The 26195-nt window shown below is 45.9% G+C and overlaps 1 protein-coding gene across 1 annotated transcript in view; it reads left to right on the top strand.

The window, feature by feature from the left end:
* The window catches only part of SERGEF (secretion regulating guanine nucleotide exchange factor), a 271874-nt gene that overhangs the window by 47478 nt on the left and 198201 nt on the right, over nt 1-26195 (top strand). Inside the window, exons 2-5 of the mRNA XM_063944109.1 lie at nt 5750-5888; nt 6876-7031; nt 23409-23500; nt 26055-26115. Of these exons, the coding sequence (XP_063800179.1) occupies nt 5750-5888; nt 6876-7031; nt 23409-23500; nt 26055-26115 (448 nt within the window). The remainder of the gene's footprint in view (nt 1-5749; nt 5889-6875; nt 7032-23408; nt 23501-26054; nt 26116-26195) is intronic.

Below are 26195 nucleotides of genomic sequence, written 5' to 3'. Positions count from 1 at the left end.
GTATTCATTAACATAATCATTACTGGACAGTATGGTACTGTAGTGTAATCATTAACATATTAATTACTGGACAATATGGTACCATAGTCATATTCATTACTAGACAGTATGGTACCGTACTGTAATCATTAACATATTCATTACTGGACAGTATGGTACCGTAGTGTAATCATTAACATTCATTACTGGACAGTATGGTACCGTAGTGTAATCAGTAACATATTCATTACTGGACAGTATGGTACCGTAGTGTAATATCAGTAACATATTCATTACTGGACAGTATGGTACCGTAGTGTAATCATTAACATATTCATTACTGGACAGTATGGTACTGTAGTGTAATCATTAACATATTCCTTACTGGACAGTATGGTACCGTAGTGTAATCATTAACATATTCCTTACTGGACAGTATGGTACCGTAGTGTAATCATTAACATATTCATTACTGGACAGTATGGTACTGTGGTGTAATCAGTAACATATTCATTACTGGACAGTATGGTACCGTAGTGTAATCATTAACATATTCATTACTGGACAGTTTGGTACCGTAGTGTAATCATTAACATATTCATTACTGAACAGTATGGTACCGTAGTGTAATCAGTAACATATTCATTACTGGACAGTATGGTACTGTAGTGTAATCAGTAACATATTCGTTACTGGACAGTATGGTACCGTAGTGTAATCATTAACATATTCATTACTGGACAGTATGGTACTGTGGTGTAATCAGTAACATATTCATTACTGGACAGTATGGTACCATAGTGTAATCATTAACATATTCATTACTGGACAGTTTGGTACCGTAGTGTAATCATTAACATATTCATTACTGAACAGTATGGTACCGTAGTGTAATCAGTAACATATTCATTACTGGACAGTATGGTACTGTAGTGTAATCAGTAACATATTCATTACTGGACAGTATGGTACTGTGGTGTAATCAGTAACATATTCATTACTGAACAGTATGGTACCGTAGTGTAATCATTAACATATTCATTACTGGACAGTATTGTACCGTAGTGTAATCAGTAACATATTCATTACTGGACAGTATGGTACTGTAGTGTAATCAGTAACATATTCATTACTGGACAGGATGGTACCGTAGTGTAATCAGTAACATATTAATTACTGGACAGTATGGTACTGTAGTGTATTCATTAACATAATCATTACTGGACAGTTTGGTACTGTAGTGTAATCAGTAACATATTCATTACTGGACAGTATGGTACTGTAGTGTAATTATTAACATATTCATTACTGGACAATATGGTACCATAGTCATATTCATTACTGAACAGTATGGTACTGTAGTGTAATCATTAACATTTTCATTACTGGACAATATGGTACCATAGTCATATTCATTACTGGACAGTATGGTACCGTACTGTAATCATTAACATATTCATTACTGGACAGTATGGTACCGTAGTGTAATCATTAACATTCATTACTGGACAGTATGGTACCATAGTGTAATCAGTAACATATGCATTACTGGACAGTATGGTACCGTAGTGTAATCAGTAACATATTTATTACTGGACAGTATGGTACCGTAGTGTAATCATTAACATATTCATTACTGGACAGTATGGTACCGTACTGTAATCATTAACATATTCATTACTGGACAGTATGGTACCGTAGTGTAATCATTAACATTAATTACTGGACAGTATGGTACCATAGTGTTTTCAGTAACATATTCATTACTGGACAGTATGGTACCGTAGTGTAATCAGTAACATATTCATTACTGGACAGTATGGTGCCGTAGTGTAATCATTAACATATTCATTACTGGACAGTATGGTACTGTAGTGTAATCATTAACATATTCCTTACTTGACAGTATGGTACCGTAGTGTAATCATTAACATATTCCTTACTGGAAAGTATGGTACCGTAGTGTAATCATTAACATATTCATTACTGGACAGTATGGTACCATAGTGTAAACTGTAACATATTCATAATGGACTGTAGTGTAATCATTAGCATATTCATTACTGGACAATATGGTACTGTAGTGTATTCATTAACATAATCATTACTGGACAGTATGGTACTGTAGTGTAATCAGTAACATATTCATTACTGAACAGTATGGTACTGTAGTGTAATCATTAACATATTAATTACTGGACAATATGGTACCATAGTCATATTCATTACTGGACAGTATGGTACTGTACTGTAATCATTAACATATTCATTACTGGACAGTATGGTACCGTAGTGTAATCATTAACATTCATTACTGGACAGTATGGTACCGTAGTGTAATCAGTAACATATTCATTACTGGAAAGTATGGTACCGTAGTGTAATATCAGTAACATATTCATTACTGGACAGTATGGTACCGTAGTGTAATCATTAACATATTCATTACTGGACAGTATGGTACTGTAGTGTAATCATTAACATATTCCTTACTGGACAGTATGGTACCGTAGTGTAATCATTAACATATTCCTTACTGGACAGTATGGTACCGTAGTGTAATCATTAACATATTCATTACTGGACAGTATGGTACTGTGGTGTAATCAGTAACATATTCATTACTGGACAGTATGGTACCGTAGTGTAATCATTAACATATTCATTACTGGACAGTTTGGTACCGTAGTGTAATCATTAACATATTCATTACTGAACAGTATGGTACCGTAGTGTAATCAGTAACATATTCATTACTGGACAGTATGGTACTGTAGTGTAATCAGTAACATATTCATTACTGGACAGTATGGTACCGTAGTGTAATCATTAACATATTCATTACTGGACAGTATGGTACTGTGGTGTAATCAGTAACATATTCATTACTGGACAGTATGGTACCGTAGTGGAATCATTAACATATTCATTACTGGACAGTTTGGTACCGTAGTGTAATCATTAACATATTCATTACTGAACAGTATGGTACCGTAGTGTAATCAGTAACATATTCATTACTGGACAGTATGGTACTGTAGTGTAATCAGTAACATATTCATTACTGGACAGTATGGTACTGTGGTGTAATCAGTAACATATTCATTACTGAACAGTATGGTACCGTAGTGTAATCATTATCATATTCATTACTGGACAGTATTGTACCGTAGTGTAATCAGTAACATATTCATTACTGGACAGTATGGTACTGTAGTGTAATCAGTAACATATTAATTACTGGACAGTATGGTACTGTAGTGTATTCATTAACATAATCATTACTGGACAGTTTGATACTGTAGTGTAATCAGTAACATATTCATTACTGGACAGTATGGTACTGTAGTGTAATTATTAACATATTCATTACTGGACAATATGGTACCATAGTCATATTCATTACTGAACAGTATGGTACTGTAGTGTAATCATTAACATATTCATTACTGGACAATATGGTACCATAGTCATATTCATTACTGGACAGTATGGTACCGTACTGTAATCATTAACATATTCATTACTGGACAGTATGGTACCGTAGTGTAATCATTAACATTCATTACTGGACAGTATGGTACCATAGTGTAATCAGTAACATAATCATTACTAGACAGTATGGTACCGTAGTGTAATCAGTAACATATTCATTACTGGACAGTATGGTGCCGTAGTGTAATCATTAACATATTCATTACTGGACAGTATGGTACCGTACTGTAATCATTAACATATTCATTACTGGACAGTATGGTACCGTAGTGTAATCATTAACATTAATTACTGGACAGTATGGTACCATAGTGTAATCAGTAACATATTCATTACTGGACAGTATGGTACCGTAGTGTAATCAGTAACATATTCATTACTGGACAGTATGGTACCGTAGTGTAATCATTAACATATTCATTACTGGACAGTATGGTACTGTAGTGTAATCATTAACATATTCCTTACTGGACAGTATGGTACCGTAGTGTAATCATTAACATATTCCTTACTGGAAAGTATGGTACCGTAGTGTAATCATTAACATATTCATTACTGGACAGTATGGTACTGTGGTGTAATCATTAACAAATTGATTACTGTACAGTATGGTACCGTAGTGTAATCATTAACATATTCATTACTGGACAGTATGATACTGTAGTGTAATCAGTAACATATTCATTACTGGACTCATTGCTGGATGGTACGTTAGTGCAGAGCTGGCCAACCTGTGGCTCTCCAGCTGTTGTGAAACTACAAGTCCCAGAATGCCCTGCCACCGTTTTGCTACTAAGGAATGCTAAAACTGTGGCAGGGCATGCTGGGATGTGTAGTTTTACAACAGCTAGAGAGTTACAGGTTGGCCATGCCAGCGTTAGTGTAACCATGATGAACACATTCATTACGATACAGTGTTTTACTGTGTTCATTAGCATATTAATTGCTGGGCGGTATGTTAGTGTAACTAATTTTTAACATATTAATCACTGGAGAGGATACTAGTGGAACCATGAAGAACATGTTCATTAATATACACCGTTTTAGTTTAATCGTTAACATATTAATCGCTGGATAGTATGGCAGTGTAATCAATACCATATTCATTACTGGACTATTGTACTGTATTATAATCATTAACATTCTTTGCTGGGCTGTATTTCAGTGTAATCATTAACATAGTCATTACTGGACGTTAGTTTAATTATTAACATGTTTATTGCTAGACAGTATGCTAGTGTAACTGTAGATGTGTTCATTTGTGGTCTGTATGTTAGTGTCACGCACGATTAACACTGGAGCAGATGTATTAAGCCTGGAGAAGTAATAAAGCAGTGATAGGTGCAAGGTGATAACGCACCAGCCAATCATCTCCAATATGTCAATTTACAGTTAGGAGCTGATTGGCTGGTGCGTTATCACCTTGCACCTATCACTACTTTTTCACTTCTCCAGGCTTACTACATCTGCCCCACTGTATGATATTACATCACCTGATTAAGGGGGGGGGGGGGGTGTATATTGTACATCACTATTATTTATTGAGATGATTGTGTGATTTGAATATATTTCTTTCATTTTAGAATGGTGGAACTCATTCAGTAAGCTCTGTTTAACGTTTAAATAGAGGTGACATATGGCTAAATGTAACACCGTAGATTTCACATTGGCAAAGTGGTGATTTGACTGTGATTTTGACTTGCTGATGTTTTAAATAGGGCAATACAACCAGGTTTTGCCTTTAAACAAATTGTCCGCGTTAAATTGGGTATGGGTCATTAGGGCGACATGTACTAGGTCGATATGGAAAAAGGTCAACATGAGTTTTTTACTTTTTTGGGTTGTTTTTTTTTGCGTAAAGTGACGGGGAACCCCAGTTAGTGCACTGCGTCACCATCGTGCAAGGTTACTATTCCCAATCGTAGTCCACGTGGATCGTAAAGTATGAAAAAGTAAAAAAAAATGGAAAAAAAAATGTGAAAAACTCATGTTGACCTTTTTCCATGTCGGCCAAGTACATGTCGTCCTAATGAGCATGTCGACCTAGTGACCATGTCGACCAACAGTGGTCGACCTAATAACTGTCAGCCTAAGTCTCGTCGACCTAATGACCGTATCCCTTTAAATTCCGCATCGAAACCGCAGGAAAATTTCCCACTTTTGCTAATTCAGTCCCTATGACATTTCCCTCTGTTCCAGTTGGTGACGGCTACAGATGAGTGATGATTACAGCAACAAGCTGCTCCATTTATGATTCTGGGATTATGTCTTTCAGGGCTCCAATAGCTGCGGCCAGCTCGGACTGGGGAGCAGAGAGGACGCTCTGTGCCCTCAGCGGGTACCAGGCTTTCCAGGGAAGAGGCAAGTCATACAGAGCATCAGTGGGGGTGGCAGCCACTCTGCTGCAGTGACAGGTAAGCTCTCTCCTGCCACTCATGGGGGGCAGCGATTTACATACAGGTAGCACATAATGAGCATACAGGTGTAAGTAAATCATCTATGGAGTTCGTAATATAAAAAGCAAGTAAGTACATATTTTATGTGCATGTAGTCTGCAGATGTCCACTAGATGGCGTAGTCATGCTGCATTGATTTGGATTCTGATGCATCCGTGCCATTGTGCACAATCTGCTCTGCGTGCTGCAGTCGGTGGTGTGTGCATGTATATATGATGTGCATTGTATTCAGGTATATACTGCACACTTCACATCATTGTGCATAAAAATGCATGTATATACTGTATGTGTAGATTACTACAGATTCCCCATTCTAGCAGAGAGAAGGGAGACTGTGGCCCGTTTTCTGGGCCCTGCACACTAGCAGTGGTCGCTAAGCCTCCGGTACTGTAGGATCTGGGCCAGGTGAGGTGTTACTGTCCTGTAAACTCCACTAGGCATAACTTGGAGAGAGAGTGATTCTGTGGACATTCTGCTTATCCCATATCTTATAGTATATTTTATGTAATATACGGTGATGTGTTTAATGTGTGGATACATTGTTTTAGATATAAGTATTTTTATGTGTAAACTGTAAAGTACTCATCCAGGAGCCTGCGGCCAGGGACTCCATCACCCTTGCTCTGATATGCCTTGCACATGTACTGTATAAGGTCGTGTAAAGAGGAAATACATCTGATATTTCTCCTAAGCCTTTTCCCAGCAGTTTAAGCAATTCCTCGTTTTTGTACTGTAGCTCCTATCCCCACCATTCTCAGAATCTGTGCTAATAAATGGCAATATTCCCAATGTAGGCCTGCAGGTAGTCTGAAGATACAGTATCTGCTGCCACCTGCTGGATATACTCCATAATGCATGAGATTTCTTAGCATGGCTATGTGTGTGAGATACGGCTTGCTCATTATATTTTGATACAGTAACAACTAAATACTTTCTGTCTCGCAGATGCTGGGGAATTGTACGTCTGTGGTCAAAATAAAAATGGCCAGTTGGGCTTAGGTCACTGCGAGGATTTGCCGCGTTTCAGCTTGTGTCCTGCCGTTTTGAACTTGCGTGTGGTCAAGGTTTCATGTGGCTGGGACTTCTCCATTATCTTAACAGGTATATTACGTTTGTTTTATATTACACCCTAATATACACCTACCTCATGTCTAACATCCCCGTGACATCTATATCACCTCCAGATACACCCCTGCCTCATGTGTAACTTCCCCCTGACCTTCACCTACACTGGCTTATCTACTCCCATTTACGTCACAAGTGCTGGAGCAGTGTCACAAACTTCTGTTGGAAACAAGGGAGATACACTAGTGGGCTTCTGTCTTAAGCAATCACCTGGAACCCTTCTGCTAGGCTTCCACAGTGCCTGATTAGGCTGCAGCCTAGGGCGCCAGGACTTGGGGGGGGGGGGGGGGGGGATTGGGGGAGGGGAAGGTGCACCAAGCAGTTAGCAGCCAGGAAATATGTAAGACTTCATTTATTCCATGTTGACGACGTCCGCCCAGCTTAATTAAAGAAGCTTATTCATTATTCAGCCATCCCAAGGTAGTGTTGAGGGAATTTCTTACAATGACTACCAGATGGCTACATGCCTTTATGACCATGTAGCCCACAGACAACCTTTATTTTATGCAGAAGCCAAAGTCTGCTTTATACTCTACAAACATCATTAAATCAGTAGATGGCAAGATCAAACGTGTCAGTTGTATAACCTTCCGTACCTGTACGTGTGCTGCATGACTGGCGATTTTCTCAGCATGCATACACACTATGCTCTGGGTTTAGCATCATAACAGGGAGCACTACAAGTGTTTTAGCCTGGGGCGCCTGCAATTGTGAATCAGGCCCTGGGCTACCAGGAGCCATACAGGTCTGTTGCAACAACCCTGGGGAGAGGTACAGTCACATTAGAGAATATAGGGGGTCATTCCGAGTTGATCGCACGTACCAACTTTTTGCTGCCCGTGCGATCAACTAGACGCCGCCTATGGGGGAGTGTATTTCTGCATAGCGGGGCTGCGATCGCTTGTGCAGCCCTACTATGCTAAAAAAGTTTCCTGCAAAACAAGACCAGGGTCAGATCTACTTACCCTGTGCGATCAATCCAGCGATGCAGATTGACGTCAGACATCCGCCCTCCAAACGCCTGGACAAGCCTGCGTTGAACTCACCACTCCTCAAAAACGGTGAGTTGCCGTCCGGTTCCGCCTTCCTCCTGTCAATCTTCTTGCGGTCGCCGCTGCGACCGCTTTACACGATTGCGGCGCCGCTGCCTGGCGACGGCCGTCGCCGGGCAACGACGCACCTGTGCAATGCGGCCGCCGCTCATGCGCAGTTCTGACCCAATCGCACGGCTGCGAGGAAGCGCATTGTGCGATCGGGTTGAAATGACCCTCATATTGTCCAAGATTATGGTTGTGTCTAGGCTCAAAAAAGAGGTGAAGCAACTGGAAAATCCAGCTACAGGCTAGCTACTAGAAAGGGATGGTCCGGATACAGGGGGTAATTCCAAGTTGATCGCAGCAGGATTCTTTTTAGCAGTTGGGCAAAACCATGTGCACTACAGGGGAGACAGATATAATCATATAACATGTGCAGAGAGAGATAGATTTGGGTGTGGTGTGTTCAATCTGCAATCTAATTTGCAGTGTAAAAATAAAGCAGCCAGTATTTACCCTGCACAGAAATAAAATAACCCACCCAAATCTAACTCTCTCTGCACATGTTATATCTGCCTCCCCTGCAGTGCACATGGTTTTGCCCAACTGCTAAAAAGAATCCTGCTGCGATCAACTTGGAATTACCCCCACAGTTAGGTGGCAGGCAGCAAGGAGGCAATAATGATTATAACTCTGATGTAGTAAGCACGTTCACTAGCAGAACACTATAATAGTGCAACGACTGATGAAATTTAGTGTATACACTCAGTGGAAAATTCAGTTATGGATGAGGCGGGTGAATTTCCATTGCCGTGGCGTTTAAATGCCCCAACAGCAGCCCGATACGCTGGCTGCCCGAATGCTGTATTCGCCTAAAAGTGCTCTCTACCCTATGGGATAGCGAGCACTTTTGAGCAAGATCCCTGCTGCCGTAAAGTGCGGCAGCATCAGCGAATCCGCCCGGCACTTATTCAATTCCCCCCATAGGCCCTCATTCCGAGTTGTTCGCTCGCAAGCTGCTTTTAGCCACTTTGCACACGCTAAGCCGCCGCCTACTGGGAGTGAATCTTAGCATAGTAGATTTGCGAACGAAAGATTAGCAGATTTGTGAATAGACACTTCTTAGCAGTTTCTGAGTAGCTCGAGACTTACTCGGCATCTGCGATCAGTTCAGTCAGTTTCGTTCCTGGTTTGACGTCACAAACACACCCAGCGTTCACCCAGACACTCCCCCGTTTCTTCAGACACTCCCGCGTTTTTCCCAGAAACGGCAGCGTTTTTTCGCGCACACCCATAAAACGGCCTGTTTCCGCCCAGAAACACCCACTTTCTATCAATCACACTCCGATCACCAGAACGAAGAAAAAACCTCGTAATGCCGTGAGTAAAATACCTAACTTAATAACAAATTTACTTGGCGCAGTCGCACTGCGGACATTGCGCATGCGCATTAGTGACTAATCGCTCCGTTGCGAAAAAAAAAGAACGAGCGATCAACTCGGAATGACCACCATAGTGCCCACTTTATTAGGAACACCTTTCCATGTGCTAGTTAATGCTAATCAGCTGATCATGTGGCAGCAACTCAATTCATAAAAGACTGAAGACATGGTCAAGAGGTTTAGTTGTTGTTCAGACACCTGAATGGGTAAATAATGTGATCTATGTGACTTTGATCATAGAATGATGATTAATGATGGACGGCATGGTCTGAGTATCTCAGGAAGGGTTGACCTCCTGGTATTTTCATGCACAACAGTGTCCAGAGTTAACAGTGAATGGTGCGCAAAACATAAGCATCCAGGCAGCAGTTCTTTGGGCAAAACTTTTTGTTAATGTGAGATCAGAGTAGAATGGTCTGATTAGTTCATGGTGGCAGGAAGGAGACAGTAGCTCAATAACCATGCATTATAAGAGTGCTATGTTGGAGAACATCTTATCTTTTTATTTTGTTCATAAAACATGGTGTGTCAGATGTGGTACAGTCCCATCAGTATATTACATTTTCTCTAACGTCCTAGTGGATGCTGGGGACTCCGTAAGGACCATGGGGAATAGACGGGCTCCGCAGGAGACATGGGCACTTTAAGAAAGTATTTAGATTCTGGTGTGCTCTGGCTCCTCCCTCTATGTCCCTCCTCCAGACCTCAGTTTGAATCTGTGCCCGGACGAGCTGGGTGCTGTTCAGTGAGCTCTCCTGAGCTTGCTGTAAGAAAGTATTTTGTTAGGTTTTTTTATTTTCAGGGAGCTCTGCTGGCAACAGACTCCATACCTCCCAACATGACCCTCTCCAGGAGGGACACAATGCTCTGCTTCTGGACTTTTCTCTTAATTTATGATTGCCGGCACCTGTGTTGAACAGGTTAATTAATAAGAAAGGTGTTTCAGCACAGGTGATGACAATCAAAAATTAAGAGGGAAGTCCAGAAGCAGAGCATTGTGTCCCTCCTGGACAGGGTCATGTTGGGAGCTATGAGACTCCCTGCATCGTGGGACTGAGGGGAGAGAAGCAGCCCTACTCTCTGCAGATAGGTCCTGCTTTTTAGGCTACTGGACACCATTAGCTCCAGAGGGATCGTACACAGGATCTCACCCTCGTCGTCCGATCCCGTAGCCGCGCCGCCGTCCCCCTCGCAGAGCCGGAAGACAGAAGCCGGGTGAAAGAAGCAAGAAGACTTCGAAATCGGCGGCAGAAGACTCCAGTCTTCACTGAGGTAGCGCACAGCACTGCAGCTGTGCGCCATTGCTCCCACACTACACCCACATATGCCGGTCACTGTAAGGGTGCAGGGCGCAGGGGGGGGGGGGGGGCGCCCTGGGCAGCAATTAGAGACCTCTTTGGCAAAAGTTTGCATATATACAGTTGAGCACTGTATATATGTATGAGCCCCCGCCAAAAACTGTACATTAAAGCGGGACAGAAGCCCGCCGTCGAGGGGGCGGGGCTTCTTCCTCAGCACTCACCAGCGCCATGTTTTTTCTCCACAGCACCGCTGAGAGGAAGCTCCCTAGCCTCTCCCCTGCAGTTACACGGTAGAAGAGGGTAAAAAGAGAGGGGGGGGGCACATAATTAGGCGCAAAAATCAATATAAACAGCAGCTACTGGGTTAACATTAAGTTACTGTGTTATTCCTGGGTTAATAGCGCTGGGGTGTGTGCTGGCATACTCTCTCTCTGTCTCTCCAAAGGGCCTTATGGGGGAATTGTCTTCAGATGAGCATTCCCTGAGTGTGTGGTGTGTCGGTACGTGTGTGTCGACATGTCTGAGGTAAAAGGCTCCCCTAAGGAGGAGATGGAGCAAATGTGTGTGTGAGGGTGTCTCCGTCGACAACGCCGACACGTGTTTGGATATGTGTAATTAAGTGCTAAGGTGAATTTATTGCACAAAAGATTAGAGAACAGACAGGGAATCTACCCATGTCTGTCCCTATGTCGCAGAGACCTTCAGAGTCTCTCAATGATCACTATCCAAAATAATAGACACTGATATCGACACGGAGTCTGACTCCAGTGTCGACTACGATAATGCAAAGTTGCTGCCAAAATGGCAGAAAAGTATTCAATATATGATTATTGTAATAAAAGATGATTTGCATATCACTGATGACTCATCTGTCCCTGACACAAGGGCACACATGTTTAAGGGGAAGAAAGCTGAGGTAAATTTCCCTCCTCTCATGATGAAAAAGAGCGGGAATCTCCAGACAAGAGACTGCAGTTTCCCACAAAGAATTCTCAGGGAGTATCCTTTCCCTACTAGGGCCAGGATACGATGGGAATCTTCCCCTAGGGTGTCACGTTTGCCCAAAAGGTAGCCCTGACTTAACAGCTATCCTCAGGGATCCTGCAGATAGCTTGCACATTCTGGTACACTACTCAGACCGGCGATTGTGTCGGCATGGGTTTATAGCGCTGTAGCAGCGTGGACAGGTACCTTATCAGTAGAGATTGAGACCCTAGTATGTATATATATATATATATATATATATATATATATATATGTATATATAGAGATATATATATTAAAGATGCTGTCTTAAAAGATATATATATATAAAACATGCCCAAAGAGACATTAGTCTACTGGGTTCTAGAGTCAACGCTATGTCGATTTCTGCTTGACGTGTCCTGTAGAATATGCAATGGACAGATGATGCCGACTTAAGAGGCATATGGAAGGCTGAGGATTGTGTGGAGAAGGGATCTCGGACCTGGTCTCCACAGCTATAGCTGGTAATTCTGATATTTTGCCTTATATTCCTGCACAGCCTAGGAAAGCACGACATTATCAAATGCAGCCTTTCGAACACAAAGAAACAAGAAAGTCTGAGGTGCGTCCTTTCTTGCCAGAGGCAGGGGCAGAGGAAAGAAGCTGCACAACACAGCTAGTTCCCAGGAACAGAAGTCCTCCCCGGCCTCTTCAAAATCCACTGCATGTCGCTGGGGCTCCACAGGCGGAGCTAGGCCCGGTGGGGGCACGTCTTCGTAAGTTCAGCCACAAGTGGGTTCACTCCCTGTTGGATCCCTGGGCAATAGATATTGTGTCTCAGGGATACAAGCTGGACTTTGAGCAGATGCCGCCTCACGACGGCCCTGCCGGCTTCCCCCCACGAGAGGGAAATAGTGTTAACTGCAATTCACATATTGTATCTTCAACAGGTGGTGGTCAAGGTTCCCCTCCTTCAACAAGGAGGGGGTTATTATTCGACCATGTTGTAGTCCCGAAACCGGACGGTTCGGTCAGACCCATATTGAATTTAAAATCCCTGAACATATACCTGAAAAGGTACAAGTTCAAGATGGAATCGCTAAGAGCGGTCATCGCAAGCCTGAAAGGGGGAGATTTTATGGTGTCTCTGGACATAAAGGATGCATACCTTCATGTCCCCATTTATCCACCTCATCAGGCGTACCTCAGAATTGCGGTACAGGATTGTCATTACCAATTTCAGACATTGCCGTTTGGTCTCTCCACGGCCCCGAGAATATTCACCAAGGTAATGGCGGAAATGATGGTGCTCCTGCGGAAGCAAGGTGTCACAATTATCCCGTACTTGGACGATCTCCTCATAGAAGCGAGATCAAGAGAGCAGTGCTGAACAGCGTATCACTTTCTCTGGAAGTGTAACGGCAACACGGCTGAATTCTAAATATTCCAAAGTCGCAGTTGGTTCCTACGGCTCATCTGCCTTTCCTAGGCATGATCCTAGACACAGACCAGAAAAGGGTTTATCTCCCAATAGAGAGAGCTCAGGAGCTCATGACACTGGTCAGGAATCTATTAAAACCAAAATAGGTGTCAGTGCATCACTGCACTCGAGTCCTGGGAAGGATGGTGGCATCATACGAGGTCATTCCCTTCGGCAGGTTCCATGCGAGGACCTTCCAATGGGACTTACTGGACAAGTGGTCCGGATCACATCTTCAGATGCATCGGTTAATTACCCTGTCCCCCAGGGCCAGGGTGTCACTCCTGTGGTGGCTGCAGAGTTCTCACCTTCTAGAGGGACGCAGATTCGGAATTCAGGACTGGGTCCTGGTGACCACGGACGCTAGCCTCCGAGGGTGGGGAGCAGTCACACAGGGAAGAAATTTCCAAGGTCTGTGGTCAAGTCAAGAGACTTGCCTTCACATCAACATCCTGGAACTAAGGGCCGTATACAGCGCTCTACGTCAAGCGGAGCACTTGCTTCGCAACCAACCGGTTCTGATTCAGTCAGACAACATCACCGCAGTGGCTCATGTGAACCGCCAAGGCTGCACAAGGAGCAGAGTGGCGATGGCAGAAGCCACCAGAATTCTTCGCTGGGCGGAGAATCACGTAAGCGCTCTGTCAGCAGTGTTCATCCCGGGAGTGGACATCTGGGAAGCAGACTTCCTCAGCAGACACAATCTCCACCTGGGAGAGTGGGGACTTCATCAGGAAGTCTTCACACAGATCACATATCGGTGGGAACTGCCACAGGTGGACATGATGGCATCCCGCCTCAACAAAAAACTACAGAGGTATTGCGCCAGGTCAAGAGACCCTCAAGCAATAGCGGTAGACGCCCTGGTGACACCGTGGGTGTTCCAGTCGGTCTATGTATTTCCTCCTCTTCCTCTCATACCAAGGTGCTGAGGCTAATAAGAAAAAGAGGAGTGAGAACAATCCTCATTGTTCCAGATTGGCCACGAAGGACCTGGTATCCAGATCTGCAAGAAATGCTCACAGAGGACCCGTTGCCTCTTCCTCTAAGACAGGACCTGTTGCAACAGGGGCCCTGTCTGTTCCAAGACTTACCGCGGCTGCGTTTGACGGCGTGGCGGTTGAACGCCGGATCCTGGCAGAAAAGGGCATTCCGGACGAGGTCCTTCCTACGCTGATAAAGGCTAGGAAGGACGTGACAGCTAAACATTATCACCGAATGTGGCGAAAATATGTTTCTTGGTGTGAGGCCAGGAATGCTCCTACAGAGGAATTCCAGCTGGGCCGTTTCCTCCACTTCCTACAGTCGGGAGTGATTTTGGGCCTGAAATTGGGCTCCATTAAGGTCCAGATTTCGGCCCTATGCATTTTCTTTAAAAAAGAATTGGCTTCTCTACCAGAAGTTCAGACAATTGTAAAGGGAGTGCTGCATATTCAGCCTCCTTTTGTGCCTCCAGTGGCACCTTGGGATCTTAACGTGGTGTTAAGTTTCCTGAAATCACACTGGTTTGAACCACTTAAAACGGTGGAGTTAAAATATCTCACGTGGAAGGTGGTCATGCTATTAGCCTTGGCATCGGCTAGGCGTGTGTCAGAATTAGCGGCTTTGTCACATAAAAGCCCCTATCTGGTTTTCCATATGGATAGAGCAGAATTGCGGACCCATCCACAATTTCTGCCAAAAGTGGTGTCATCTTTTCATATGAACCAACCTATTGTGGTTCCTGTGGCTACTCGTGACTTGGAGGATTCCGAGTTACTGGATGTGGTCAGGGCTTTGAAGATTTATGTAGCCAGAACGGCTAGAGTCAGGAAAGCGGAGTCGCTGTTTATCCTGTATGCATCCAACAAGCTGGGTGCTTCTGCTTCAAAGCAAACTATTGCTCGCTGGATCTATAACACGATTCAGCAGGCTCATTCTGCGGCTGGATTGCCGCTGCCAAAATAAGTTAAAGCCCATTCCACTAGGAACGTGGGCTCTTCTTGGGCGGCTGCCCGAGGGGTCTCGGCATTACAACTATGCCGAGCTGCTACTTGGTCAGGTTCAAACACTTTTGCATAGTTCTACAAGTTTGATACCCTGGCTGATGAGGACCTATTGTTGCTCAATCGGTGCTGCAGAGTTATCCGCACTCTCCCGCCCGTTTTGGGAGCTTTGGTATAATCCCCATGGTCCTTACGGAGTCCCCAGCATCCACTAGGACGTTAGAGAAAATAAGATTTTACTTACCGGTAAATCTATTTCTCGTAGTCCGTAGTGGATGCTGGGCGCCCGTCCCAAGTGCGGACTTCTTCTGCAATACTTGTATATAGTTATTGCTGCAATAAGGGCTATGTTATTGTTGCATCAGGGTTGAACTGATGCTCTGTTGTTGTTGTTCATACTGTTGACTGGGTAAGTTTAGCACAAGTTATACGGTGTGATTGGTGTGGCTGGTATGTATCTTGCCCTGGATTACCAAAATCCTTTCCTTGTACTGTCAGCTCTTCCGGGCACAGTTTCTCTAACTGAGGTCTGGAGGAGGGACATAGAGGGAGGAGCCAGAGCACACCAGAATCTAAATTCTTTTTTAAAGTGCCCATGTCTCCTGCGGAGCCCGTCTATTCCCCATGGTCCTTACGGAGTCCCCAGCATCCACTACGGACTACAAGAAATAGATTTACCGGTAAGTAAAATCTTATTTTTACTATAAAGACATACATTCATAAGCAGGGGAAAAAGGTTTAGGGAAAGAGAAAAGCCGGAGGTAGGAACCGTGTCGCCATGTGTCTCTAGTATGGGAAATAAGACTTAGTTGTCAGAGACAACTACAGACAGACCAAGGGCATGTCTCGCATGGAATTACTGACATATCTCATGTATAAATCAGATTCCATAGACTCCCATCTGTTAAGCCACGTAGCGGTAAGCTCAGCATTTATCTGCAGTGCAGCCAATGTCATATGTTCCATTGACATATACAGTATATCAAGTCTGTTTAACCAATCCCCAAATCGATGGATGATTCCTATTTACCAGGGTAGCTAGGGCATCTGTACCATTACGTAAGAGCCTAGACCAGGCATTCCCAACCGCGGTCCTCAAGGCACACCAACAGTGCAGGTTTTACTGATATCCAGGCTGCAGCACAGATGGTTAAATCAAAATAACTGAGGTACTAATTAAGTCACCTGTGTTCAAGCCTGGATATCACTAAAACCAGGACTGTTAGTGTGCCTTGAGGACTGAGGTTGGGAAACACTGGCCTAGACCAATACGCTTTGTATGGATGCCTGTGTGTAATTATATATTTCCCCTATTGGGGAGGATGCAAAGATTTTCCATGTGTAATATTTGAGCTGGGTATAGACCCAAAGGTCTTTATCTGGGAGAGACCGTTCCTCTTGTAGGATCAGACGAACAAAATCGCAGCTGCATGCCATTACACTCGCCCGTAACACGCCCAAAGCTCCTCCTCCTCTTTTTGACTTTAGGTCACCGCCTATTCTCAACCCTGAACCGCCCGTGGATCGCAGAAGCTGTCTCAAGTATTCGTATATTGGCCCTCATTCCGAGTTGTTCGCTCGCAAGGCGATTTTAGCAGTATTGCACACGCTAAGCCGCCGCCTACTGGGAGTGAATCTTAGCATCTTAAAATTGCGAACGATGTATTCGCAATATTGCGATTACACACCTCGTAGCAGTTTCTGAGTAGCTTCAGACTTACTCGGCATCTGCGATCAGTTCAGTGCTTGTCGTTCCTGGTTTGACGTCACAAACACACCCAGCGTTCGCCCAGACACTCCCCCGTTTCTCCAGCCACTCCTGCGTTTTTTCCGGAAACGGTAGCGTTTTTTCCCACACGCCCATAAAACGGCCTGTTTCCGCCCAGTAACACCCATTTCCTGTCAATCACATTACGATCGCCAGAACGATGAAAAAGCCGTGAGTAAAATTCCTAACTGCATAGCAAATTTACTTGGCGCAGTCGCAGTGCGGACATTGCGCATGCGCATTAAGCGGAAAATCGCTGCGATGCGAAGATTTTTACCGAGCGAACAACTCGGAATGACCCCCATTGGTCCATGCGTGTGCAATAATGATTTCTTCTGGACTGACTATTATCACTCCTAACGTCCAGAGATTCTCCTATATAATAGCCCAGATCTGTGACTTTGTGCTTCATTTGCTAACGCTGGGCGGAGTCAAAACACTGGGCGGAGTTAGTCAAATGAGTCACAGATCTGGGCAAATCTATAGGAGACTTGGAGCAGGAGCAGATGGTATGGCCATGGCACAGGCAGGGGTGCATACCTCCCAGCTTTCTTCAGGCAGGAGGGACACACGCACAGCAAAAAGGGGACATGGCCAACGGGAAAGGGGGCGTGGCTTCACGGGTGGACCCGCGACCGCGAGCCACGCCGCTGTTTTCGTCAGTGAGGAGGCATGCCCAGCGCTCTGTGAGCTGCTGGCATGCCCCCAGCGGCGGATTATGAGTCCGGGGGGCCCAGGGCACTTGAGACAGTAACCCTATCTCATTGCTGTGCCTGCTGTGGGTTTAGGGGCGTGGTCTAATTGCGCCCCTCGTGGCCACGCCCCCTTATGCAAATTCCGGGATATTTTTTTTTTTTCATGGGATTTTGGCCCATCAGCTAGGGGTAAATCCAGAGGGGGTGGTCGCTTTCCCCTACACACCCGCACAGGCAGAAGAAAGCAGGGAGGCTGCTGCCTCCCTGCAACACCACAGACCTGCCAACACGCAGCAGCGTGTGCTGACTGTAGCACAATGCTGCTGCTGTTAAGGTGGGTACACACTAATAGATATATCTGCAGATCAATTGATCTGCAGATATATCTATGGACGGATCGAGCGGTGTGTTCAGCATACACACTGCTCGATCCGTCGGGGACTGACGTCATGAACTGGGTGGGCGTGTACACACGCCCGCCCAGTTCAGCTGTCAATCACCGCCGGCCGCCCCAGCATGTGTACGGGCGGTCGGCCGACCGCCCCGTACACACACAGCGACGCGCCAATATATCGGTAGGTATATTGGCCGTCGGCTGTGCTGCGTGGCTGACGCGATACGTCTGTGAACGACGGAGTTCACAGACGTATCGGCCGTACACACTGGCCGACGGTCCCGCGATATATCGGCCGTTCAAGAGAACGGACGATATATCGACCAGTGTGTATGGGCCTTTACTGGCAGGACGGGGGAGCTTCAGAGCTGGGACAGAGCTACTCCAGCTGGGGGCCCCCCTAAAACTGTGAGGCCCAGGGTACGTACCCCCTGGGCCCACCCTTAATCCGTACCCCCTGATGCCCCCTCTCCCTCTGTCTCCACTTAATAGACGCTGTGTGCATGCTAAGCAGAACAGCGAGTACAGGAGCTTCCCAACTGCGGCCCGCGGGTGGGACAGTGGGACAGACCCCAAAAAATGGGACTGTCCCGCGAAAATCGGGACAGTTGGGAGGTATGGAGGTGTGTGAGGGGGTATGCCATACAGACAGACGGGCACCGGCTCACTGTGTACTTGACCCCCCACATCAGCATACTCAGCAGGATCACTTTCTGGCACATTCCACGCTTCTTAGCTGCAGTTTTGTGGGGCACCTGCCGCTGTGCAGGTTACGTACTGCCTCTGTTATCTCCAGCCCCGGCAACCCCACCGCTAGCTGCAGCGCTGCCGCCCGCAGTGAGGTGCGCCCAGCTCCTTCACACACTTTAGCCGGCGGGCAGCGCTGCAGAAGTCTGCGCTGCTTGCAGGCTCCGACCCCCTCCTCCCTCCAGCCGCAGCGTCTCCTGGGGGCGAACCAGTCACTCCCAGTCTCCCCTTACCACAGTGCCCGGCAGCCGTGAGGTCCGTGCCGCGTGCATGCTATGACCCCCTTCTCCCTCCAGCCGCAGCGTCTCCTGGGGGCTAACCAGTCACTCCCAGTCTCCCCTTACCACAGTGCCCGGCAGCCCGAGGTCCGCGGTGTGTGACTGAGGAGTGGGGGGGAGGGATGCGGACGGGCAGAGGAAGCAGGACTCCAGCCTGAGAGAGTCAACCATGCCAAGTCTCCACCAGCAGCAGATCCAAACAGGTTGGAGTGGAACAGCAGCAGCCAGCAGCAGTGACTCCGGTAAGACACATCTGTCTGTCACCACTGTTTTGTCCCTAATACCAATCTCTCCCGTGCCCTGTGTTCTGTCATGTCCCTGTCACCCCTGGCCTTGCCCTGTCACCCTTATCCTGGCCCTTTCACCCTTATCCTGGCCCTGTCACCCTTATCCTGGCCCTGTCACCCTTATCCTGGCCCTGTCACCCCTATCCTGGCCCTGTCAACCAAATCCTGGTCCTGCCGCCCCTACCCTGGCCCTGTCACCCCTATCCTGTCCCTGTCATTTCTGTCCTGTCCCCGTCACCCCTGTCCTTGCCCTGTCACCCCTGTCCTGGCCCCGTCACCCCTGTCCTGGCCCCGTCACCCCTGTCCTGGCCCCGTCACCCCTGTTCTGACCCTGTCACCCCTGTCCTGGCCCTGTTACTGCGTACCCTCCAACTACCTTTTTGGCAGGTACAGTACCCGCAGCGCCTCCAGACCCCTCCCCAATGCACCACACCTCCGCACCTTCACCTCCACCACATGCGACACTCTACCCCTCCCCCACATGCTGTGCCTACAGACCCCTACACCACCAGCGGCTCCCACTCCCCCACCCCTCCACCACCCACAGCACCTCCAGACCCCCTCCACCATCCACCCCCCATATGTCTCCCCCCACACCTGCCCCCCTCCACCCACAGCATCTGCAGACACCCTCCCCCATTCGCGGTCCCCCCCTCACCCACCCACGGCACCTCCGCACCTGCCCCTCCACCACCTGCAGCGCCTCCGGACCCCCTTCCCCGTCCGCCACACCACCCGCACCTGCCTCTCCCCCCACCGCGGTGCATCCGGACCCCCTACCCCACCCCCGGTACCCCCGCCCCTTCCCATCCCACAGCACCTCCAGAACCCTTCACCCATCCGCAACATCCCTGCACCTGCCCCTCCCCCGTGGCACCACTGCCCCTCCCCCACCTGCAGTGCCTCCGGACCCCTCCCCCATCTACAGCCCCCACTCTTCTGTCTCTCCCCCACCCGCAGCACCTCCCAACCCTTCCCCATCCGGGCCCCCCCCGCATCTGCCCCCCCCCTCCACCTGCAGCATCTACAGACACCCTCCCCCATCCGCAGTCCCCCTCGCACCCGGTCATTCTGTACATCGTGCCCTGCAGGTGCTGTTCACACCGTCGCAAGGGGCTGCGCCTCCTTCACAATCGCACGCCCTTTCATTGTGCAATATTTAACCACTAACAAAGGAATGCAGGTAATACTCCATATAATACAAATATTGAACCCCATAGAGGCATGCAAGGGTTAAAGGGGCGTAGCCCCTTGCGACGGTGTGAAGAGCGCCCGTAGGGCGCGATGAAGCACCTAGTATAATGTTAGTTTAGTATTATTATTAACTGTTATCTATAGAGTGCCTGCACAGTACACAGAACTTTACAGAGGATAGTTTATTGAATTCCCTGTCCTGGTGGAGGTTGGGTAGAACACTAGAAACTCCACAGAGTGATTGGTTGGGAACACCCTGGGAGCAAGAAAGCCATTTTGGCTAATTATCATCATAGGGGGGTGGGGGGGGGGGGGGGGGGGGTAATTCCAAGTTGATCGCAGCAGGAATTTTGGGGGTCATTCCGAGTTGTTCGCTCGCAAGCTGCTTTTAGCAGCTTTGCACACGCTAAGCCGCCGCCTACTGGGAGTGAATCTTAGCTTATCAAAATTGCGAACGAAAGATTAGCAGAATTGCGAATAGACACTTCTTAGCAGTTTCTGAGTAGCTCCAGACTTACTCGGCATCTGCGATCAGTTCAGTGCTTGTCGTTCCTGGTTTGACGTCACAAACACACCCAGCGTTCGCCCAGACACTCCTCCGTTTCTCCAGCCACTCCCGCGTTTTTCCCAGAAACGATAGCGTTTTTTCGCACACACCCATAAAACGGCCTGTTTCCGCCCAGAAACACCCACTTCCTGTCAATCACATTACGATCACCAGAACGAAGAAAAAACCTTGTAATGCCGTGAGTAAAATACCTAACTGCATAGCAAATTTACTTGGCGCAGTCGCCCTGCGGGCATTGCGCATGCGCATTAGCGACTAATTGCTCCGTTGCGACAAAAAAATACAGAGCGAACAACTCGGAATGACCCCCTTTGTTAGCAGTTGGGCAAAACCATGTGCACTGCAGGGGAGAGCAGATATAACATGTGCAGAGAGAGTTAGACTTGGGTGGGGTGTATTCAATCTGCAATCTAATTTGCAGTGTAAAAATAAAGCAGCCAGTATTTACCCTGCACAGAAACAAAATAACCCACCCAAATCTAACTCTTTCTGCACATGTTACACCTGCCCCCCCTGCAGTGCACATGGTTTTGCCCAACTGCTAACAAAGGGGGTCAACTTGGAATTACCCCCAGGATCAGGTAGATTTGTGTCACTTGGTGCATATGAAGCAGAGTTTACTGCAGGCTTTTCAGACCACCCTACAGTCCTCCACTAGTCCCATGGATCATAAATTCCGTATGGACGGTATTACAGTAACCCTCCAGGTGACTCATGTTAGACAGAGTTTATGTTTTTTGACTTGTAAAACAGTTTTTATTCTTTCCAGTTTAATGGTTTGAATGGTGTCATGAGCGGGTTCCGGTCTGAAGATCGACAGTGTCTAGGTCGACAATGTTTAGGTCGACCACTATAGGTCGACAGTCACTAGGTCGACATGGATGGAAGGTCGACAGGGTTTCTAGGTCGACATGTGCTAGGTCGACAGGTCTAAAGGTTGACATGAGTTTTTCACATTTTTTTTCTTTTTTTGAATTTTTTCATACTTAACGATCCACGTGGACTACGATTGGAACGGTAAAGTGTGCCGAGCGGAGCGAAGGCACCATGCGAGGGGACGCGGTGCACTAATTTGGGATCCCGGTCACTCTACGAAGAAAACAACACCAAAAAAAAAAAAATCCTCATGTCGACCTTTAGACCTGTCGACCTAGCACATGTCGACCTAGAAACCCTGTCGACCTTCCATCCATGTCGACCTAGTGACTGTCGACCTATAGTGGTCGACCTAAACATTGTCGATTTGATGAACCACACCCGTCATGAGCGTAAGTCGGTAGGTACTACAGACATGATCAGCTGAAGGTGATTTCCATGTTTCACCTGAAATAAGTTAATGTGATTCCTGCTGTTGGTCATAATCCATCTGTAGGGGAAGAGAGATCTCTTATGGCTTAGGGCACTGATGATCTGTTTAAAGGACACTAGGTTTAGGATCACTGATCTTTTGGTCCTCTTTGAAGCTTGCGAAAGAGGTTGCCTTGCTTCAAAGTGGCTGACATCTGTGAGTCTCCAGTTTTATATTGGTATGGGAAACCGGTCCCTTAGAATGTGAAGGCACATTCTCCAAGGTTGATGAGCACCTCGTGGGCACCACTGCATGGAACTGTGGCTGAGAAGTTGTGGGCAGTAGTATTTGGTGCGTTTCTAAACAAGATTCCAGTTCCATGTATCTATGGGTAATGGCAGCAGTTTTGGGCATAATAGGTTGCACATTGCAACTATTTTGATGTTTCCATAGTCCAGTGTCTCCAAGGGGATGATGAGGAAAACCAGTTCTTATACTGACCTTAAATCCTTTTATCTAAGTCCATTTGTGGCTACGGAACACAATTATGTTCTAGTTCTCCCGATAAAAGTATTTTTTTTTCAAGGGATGAACCAGCGTCTCTCTTTCCGTTAAAATCTCCTTGTTCTGTCCTGTGGAGCTTAGTTAGGAAATAACGGAGTTCCCTGCAGGTCGGGGTTATATAATCGAAAAGAGCATAAAATACTTGAAATCATTTCAAGTTCCAGTGTCCTAAAGGAGGCTCTGTACCCCATGGTCCAGTGTCCTCCAGTGGATTCAGTCTAGGATCTAGCATAAGTATACAATTCCCATTTTTGGCCAACCTACCTCTTTTTATCATTTCGATCAGTGACATATTCCTACATCGTTATATAATTTGTTGGTCGCGCTTATTTTTACTGTGGAATATCATGTTTGCTTTCCAGAAAATGGACTTCTGTTATCTTGCGGATCCAATGCTTTCAACCAACTAGGAATTCCTCAGCAAAAGTCAAGCTCTGTTCCTAACCCGGTTCAGGTATGTACTGCATTGGGACGTATAGCAAAACATTTCAGATGTTCGTATGTCTGATGCTATGAGCTAATTTCTATAGTACAGTAGCTCTTAGTAAGAGAGGAGGCAGGGCTTATCAGACAGGTAAGAAAGGAGGCTGTTGATTTGTCCAGGTTAATAAAGGACTCTGGCATTTTAGAATGTTTTCATTTTGACCATAAATGGTAAGAAGGAAAGTTTTTGCTTGGACATATACAGGAGATGGTCATCAGCAGTGAGCCGTAGTGATGACGCAATATCTCTTTTCTTCAGGGTCCATAAGGGTCCACAGGGATTACACTGGGGCGTAGGTGGTCTCTTATCTTTCATGGGTGAGAGACCACTCCTGGATGCGTCAGGGCTCATTTCTAGATTACGGTGGATGATAAAAGGTATTCCATTGTAGACAAACTTTAGAAGCTGTTGCACTACAGAAAATATTAGAACAAAAATAATATTAATAAAAATATTTTGCCCAACAGATTTATATTGGATTTTAACTAACGGGGCTCTAAGTTAAATTTATATGTATATGGTGGCACTGTTATTAGTAATTATTCAGGGGCACTATTAATTATAGTAATATCAGAACAGAGGTACTATTTATTAGCCATACCTATACAGGGGCACACTTGTGTTTTATTTCTTTGAATCCACTGACTGTGGGTAACAGGAGAGACCTACAGATGGGTCCATGTTTATCTTGACCTTTAATAGGATTAACTGAGACTGGGCAATCGGACTTAATCCCCTGCTGTAATGACTTAATCCCCTTCTGTATTGTTCTCTGTATTGTATTACAGCTGAGAACAATAGATGCAAGGTTTATGTTAATAAACCATGGAGTGCCGAGGCGCAGCAAAAAAGCCAAGATAACCGTGGACCCATCCGTAATCCTGCAGTGCCTTAGGCACCCCTAACAAAAATTTGGGTCCACCCCAACAGCATGAGGACTGATGCTAAATAGCACGGCCTGTTAATGAAGGGGAGAGAACGTTTTATTTTTATTATTTTTATACATTACATCTTACATATGTCAGAAAGAGGAGCCTTATGCAGAGCGATGAGTAAGGGAGAGCGGGGAGGAAGCTGCAAGGGTAGGAAAAAGTTTTCCTTGTGTCCAGGATGAGAAAGGGTCTGATGCTGGCAATGTTGTAGAAGTGGCAGAATTGGTCAGGGAAGGAGAGGTAGATTTGGGTAATGGCTGCATGAAGGTGATACTGGAAGCCAACAGAGCTGATAAGCTTCAAAGGATAAAGTAAGGGGGCTAGAATAGACCCTTGCCTGACACCAACAACTAGAATATGTGTAGGGCCTGAGTAGTCAGGATTAGAGATGTTGAAAGAGCTGTAAAAAGCCAGAAGGTCAACCAGAAGAGGACCATGTCACAATGAGGTGATGGAGTGGAGGTTCAAGGGATGGTTTTTCTGATGATGGGTTAAAGACGAGGACGAGGAGAGGGACAGGTGAAGAGATTGGCAGAGTAAGAGCATTTTTGCAGGTATTGCGTATGTTTCAAATGATGTAGCATGGACAATCCAAACTAGTATGGAAGCTGAGGACAAGGATGGAGGTATGGGGTAAGTTGTGGAGGAAGGATGTTTGGTCAGAACAGTTAGATGGAAAATGTGGCAGAGTAAAGGAAGCTATTTGGGAGAGTAGCCTTAGGAAAGAAGGGAGGCGATGGGGGTAGGCAAACAGAGAGTAGAGATGGTGGTGAGAGAGAGAAGGGGAGGCGGCGATAGCACATAAGGGGCAGTCGATGAGATTATGGGAGTGACCACTACAGTTTTGCAATTTATGCAAAATGAAAATATATCTGACAACAAGGGCCATATGCAGAAACATTTATTCATGAAATAGTGACTGTTTGGTACATTGGGGCAGATGTATTAAGCCTGGAGAAGGGATAAAGAAGTGATAAGCGGAAGGTGATAACGCACCAGCCAGTCAGCTCCTAACTGTCATTTTTCAAATCCGTAATGATTGGCTGGTGCGTTTTCACTGTGCGCTTATCACTGGTTATCACTTCTCCAGGTTAATACATCTGCCCCATTATTTTTTCCCTTCAGTTATGCACTGACCTTGCCCGACATCATAGTCTGTGTGTTTGGATTTCTGCTTACAAGTAATGCGATCTCTTTCCAGAACTCCCAAGTACGGATGCAACATAACATAAGTTAATTTAACTGATGATTTTTCCCTTCAAAAGCGTTAACAACATTGTTTTCTAAAATGTATTTTATTTAATAAAGTTGAAAAAGTAGTTTTTAAAATATTGACACATTATATTATGCACATCTGCAGAACGGATCTCCTCTTCAAAAACGGGGGGGACAGGGTGGGACGGCGCAGTTGCGTGAAATCTGACCATGCCAGTTAAGTGGTTATGTCATAGCTTTGCAGGAATTGATCTTCAATCTTGCAAATTACCAGGGAGGATGTGTATTTACACGCTGTGATTAGTGTTTTTGTTTGAGGCTCTTACTTTTCTGTTGTCCGTGGAAAGTTTTGTAAATTTTGGCTTTTTATTTTTTAGAATTTGAAAGAGAAAGTTGTGGACATCGCAGCTGGATTAAGGCATTCCCTGGCTCTTACAGGTCAGTTTCTATGTATACTGTATATTGGAAGTGTGAGGAAGGGGTCTGGAATATGTGTATCTTAACCACTTAATAAAGTT

The sequence above is a fragment of the Pseudophryne corroboree genome, chromosome 11, assembly GCF_028390025.1.
Source record: "Pseudophryne corroboree isolate aPseCor3 chromosome 11, aPseCor3.hap2, whole genome shotgun sequence".
Classification (NCBI taxonomy): domain Eukaryota; kingdom Metazoa; phylum Chordata; class Amphibia; order Anura; family Myobatrachidae; genus Pseudophryne; species Pseudophryne corroboree.
Note: the sequence above shows the minus strand (reverse complement) of the source record. Positions and strands in the feature narration are given on the sequence as shown.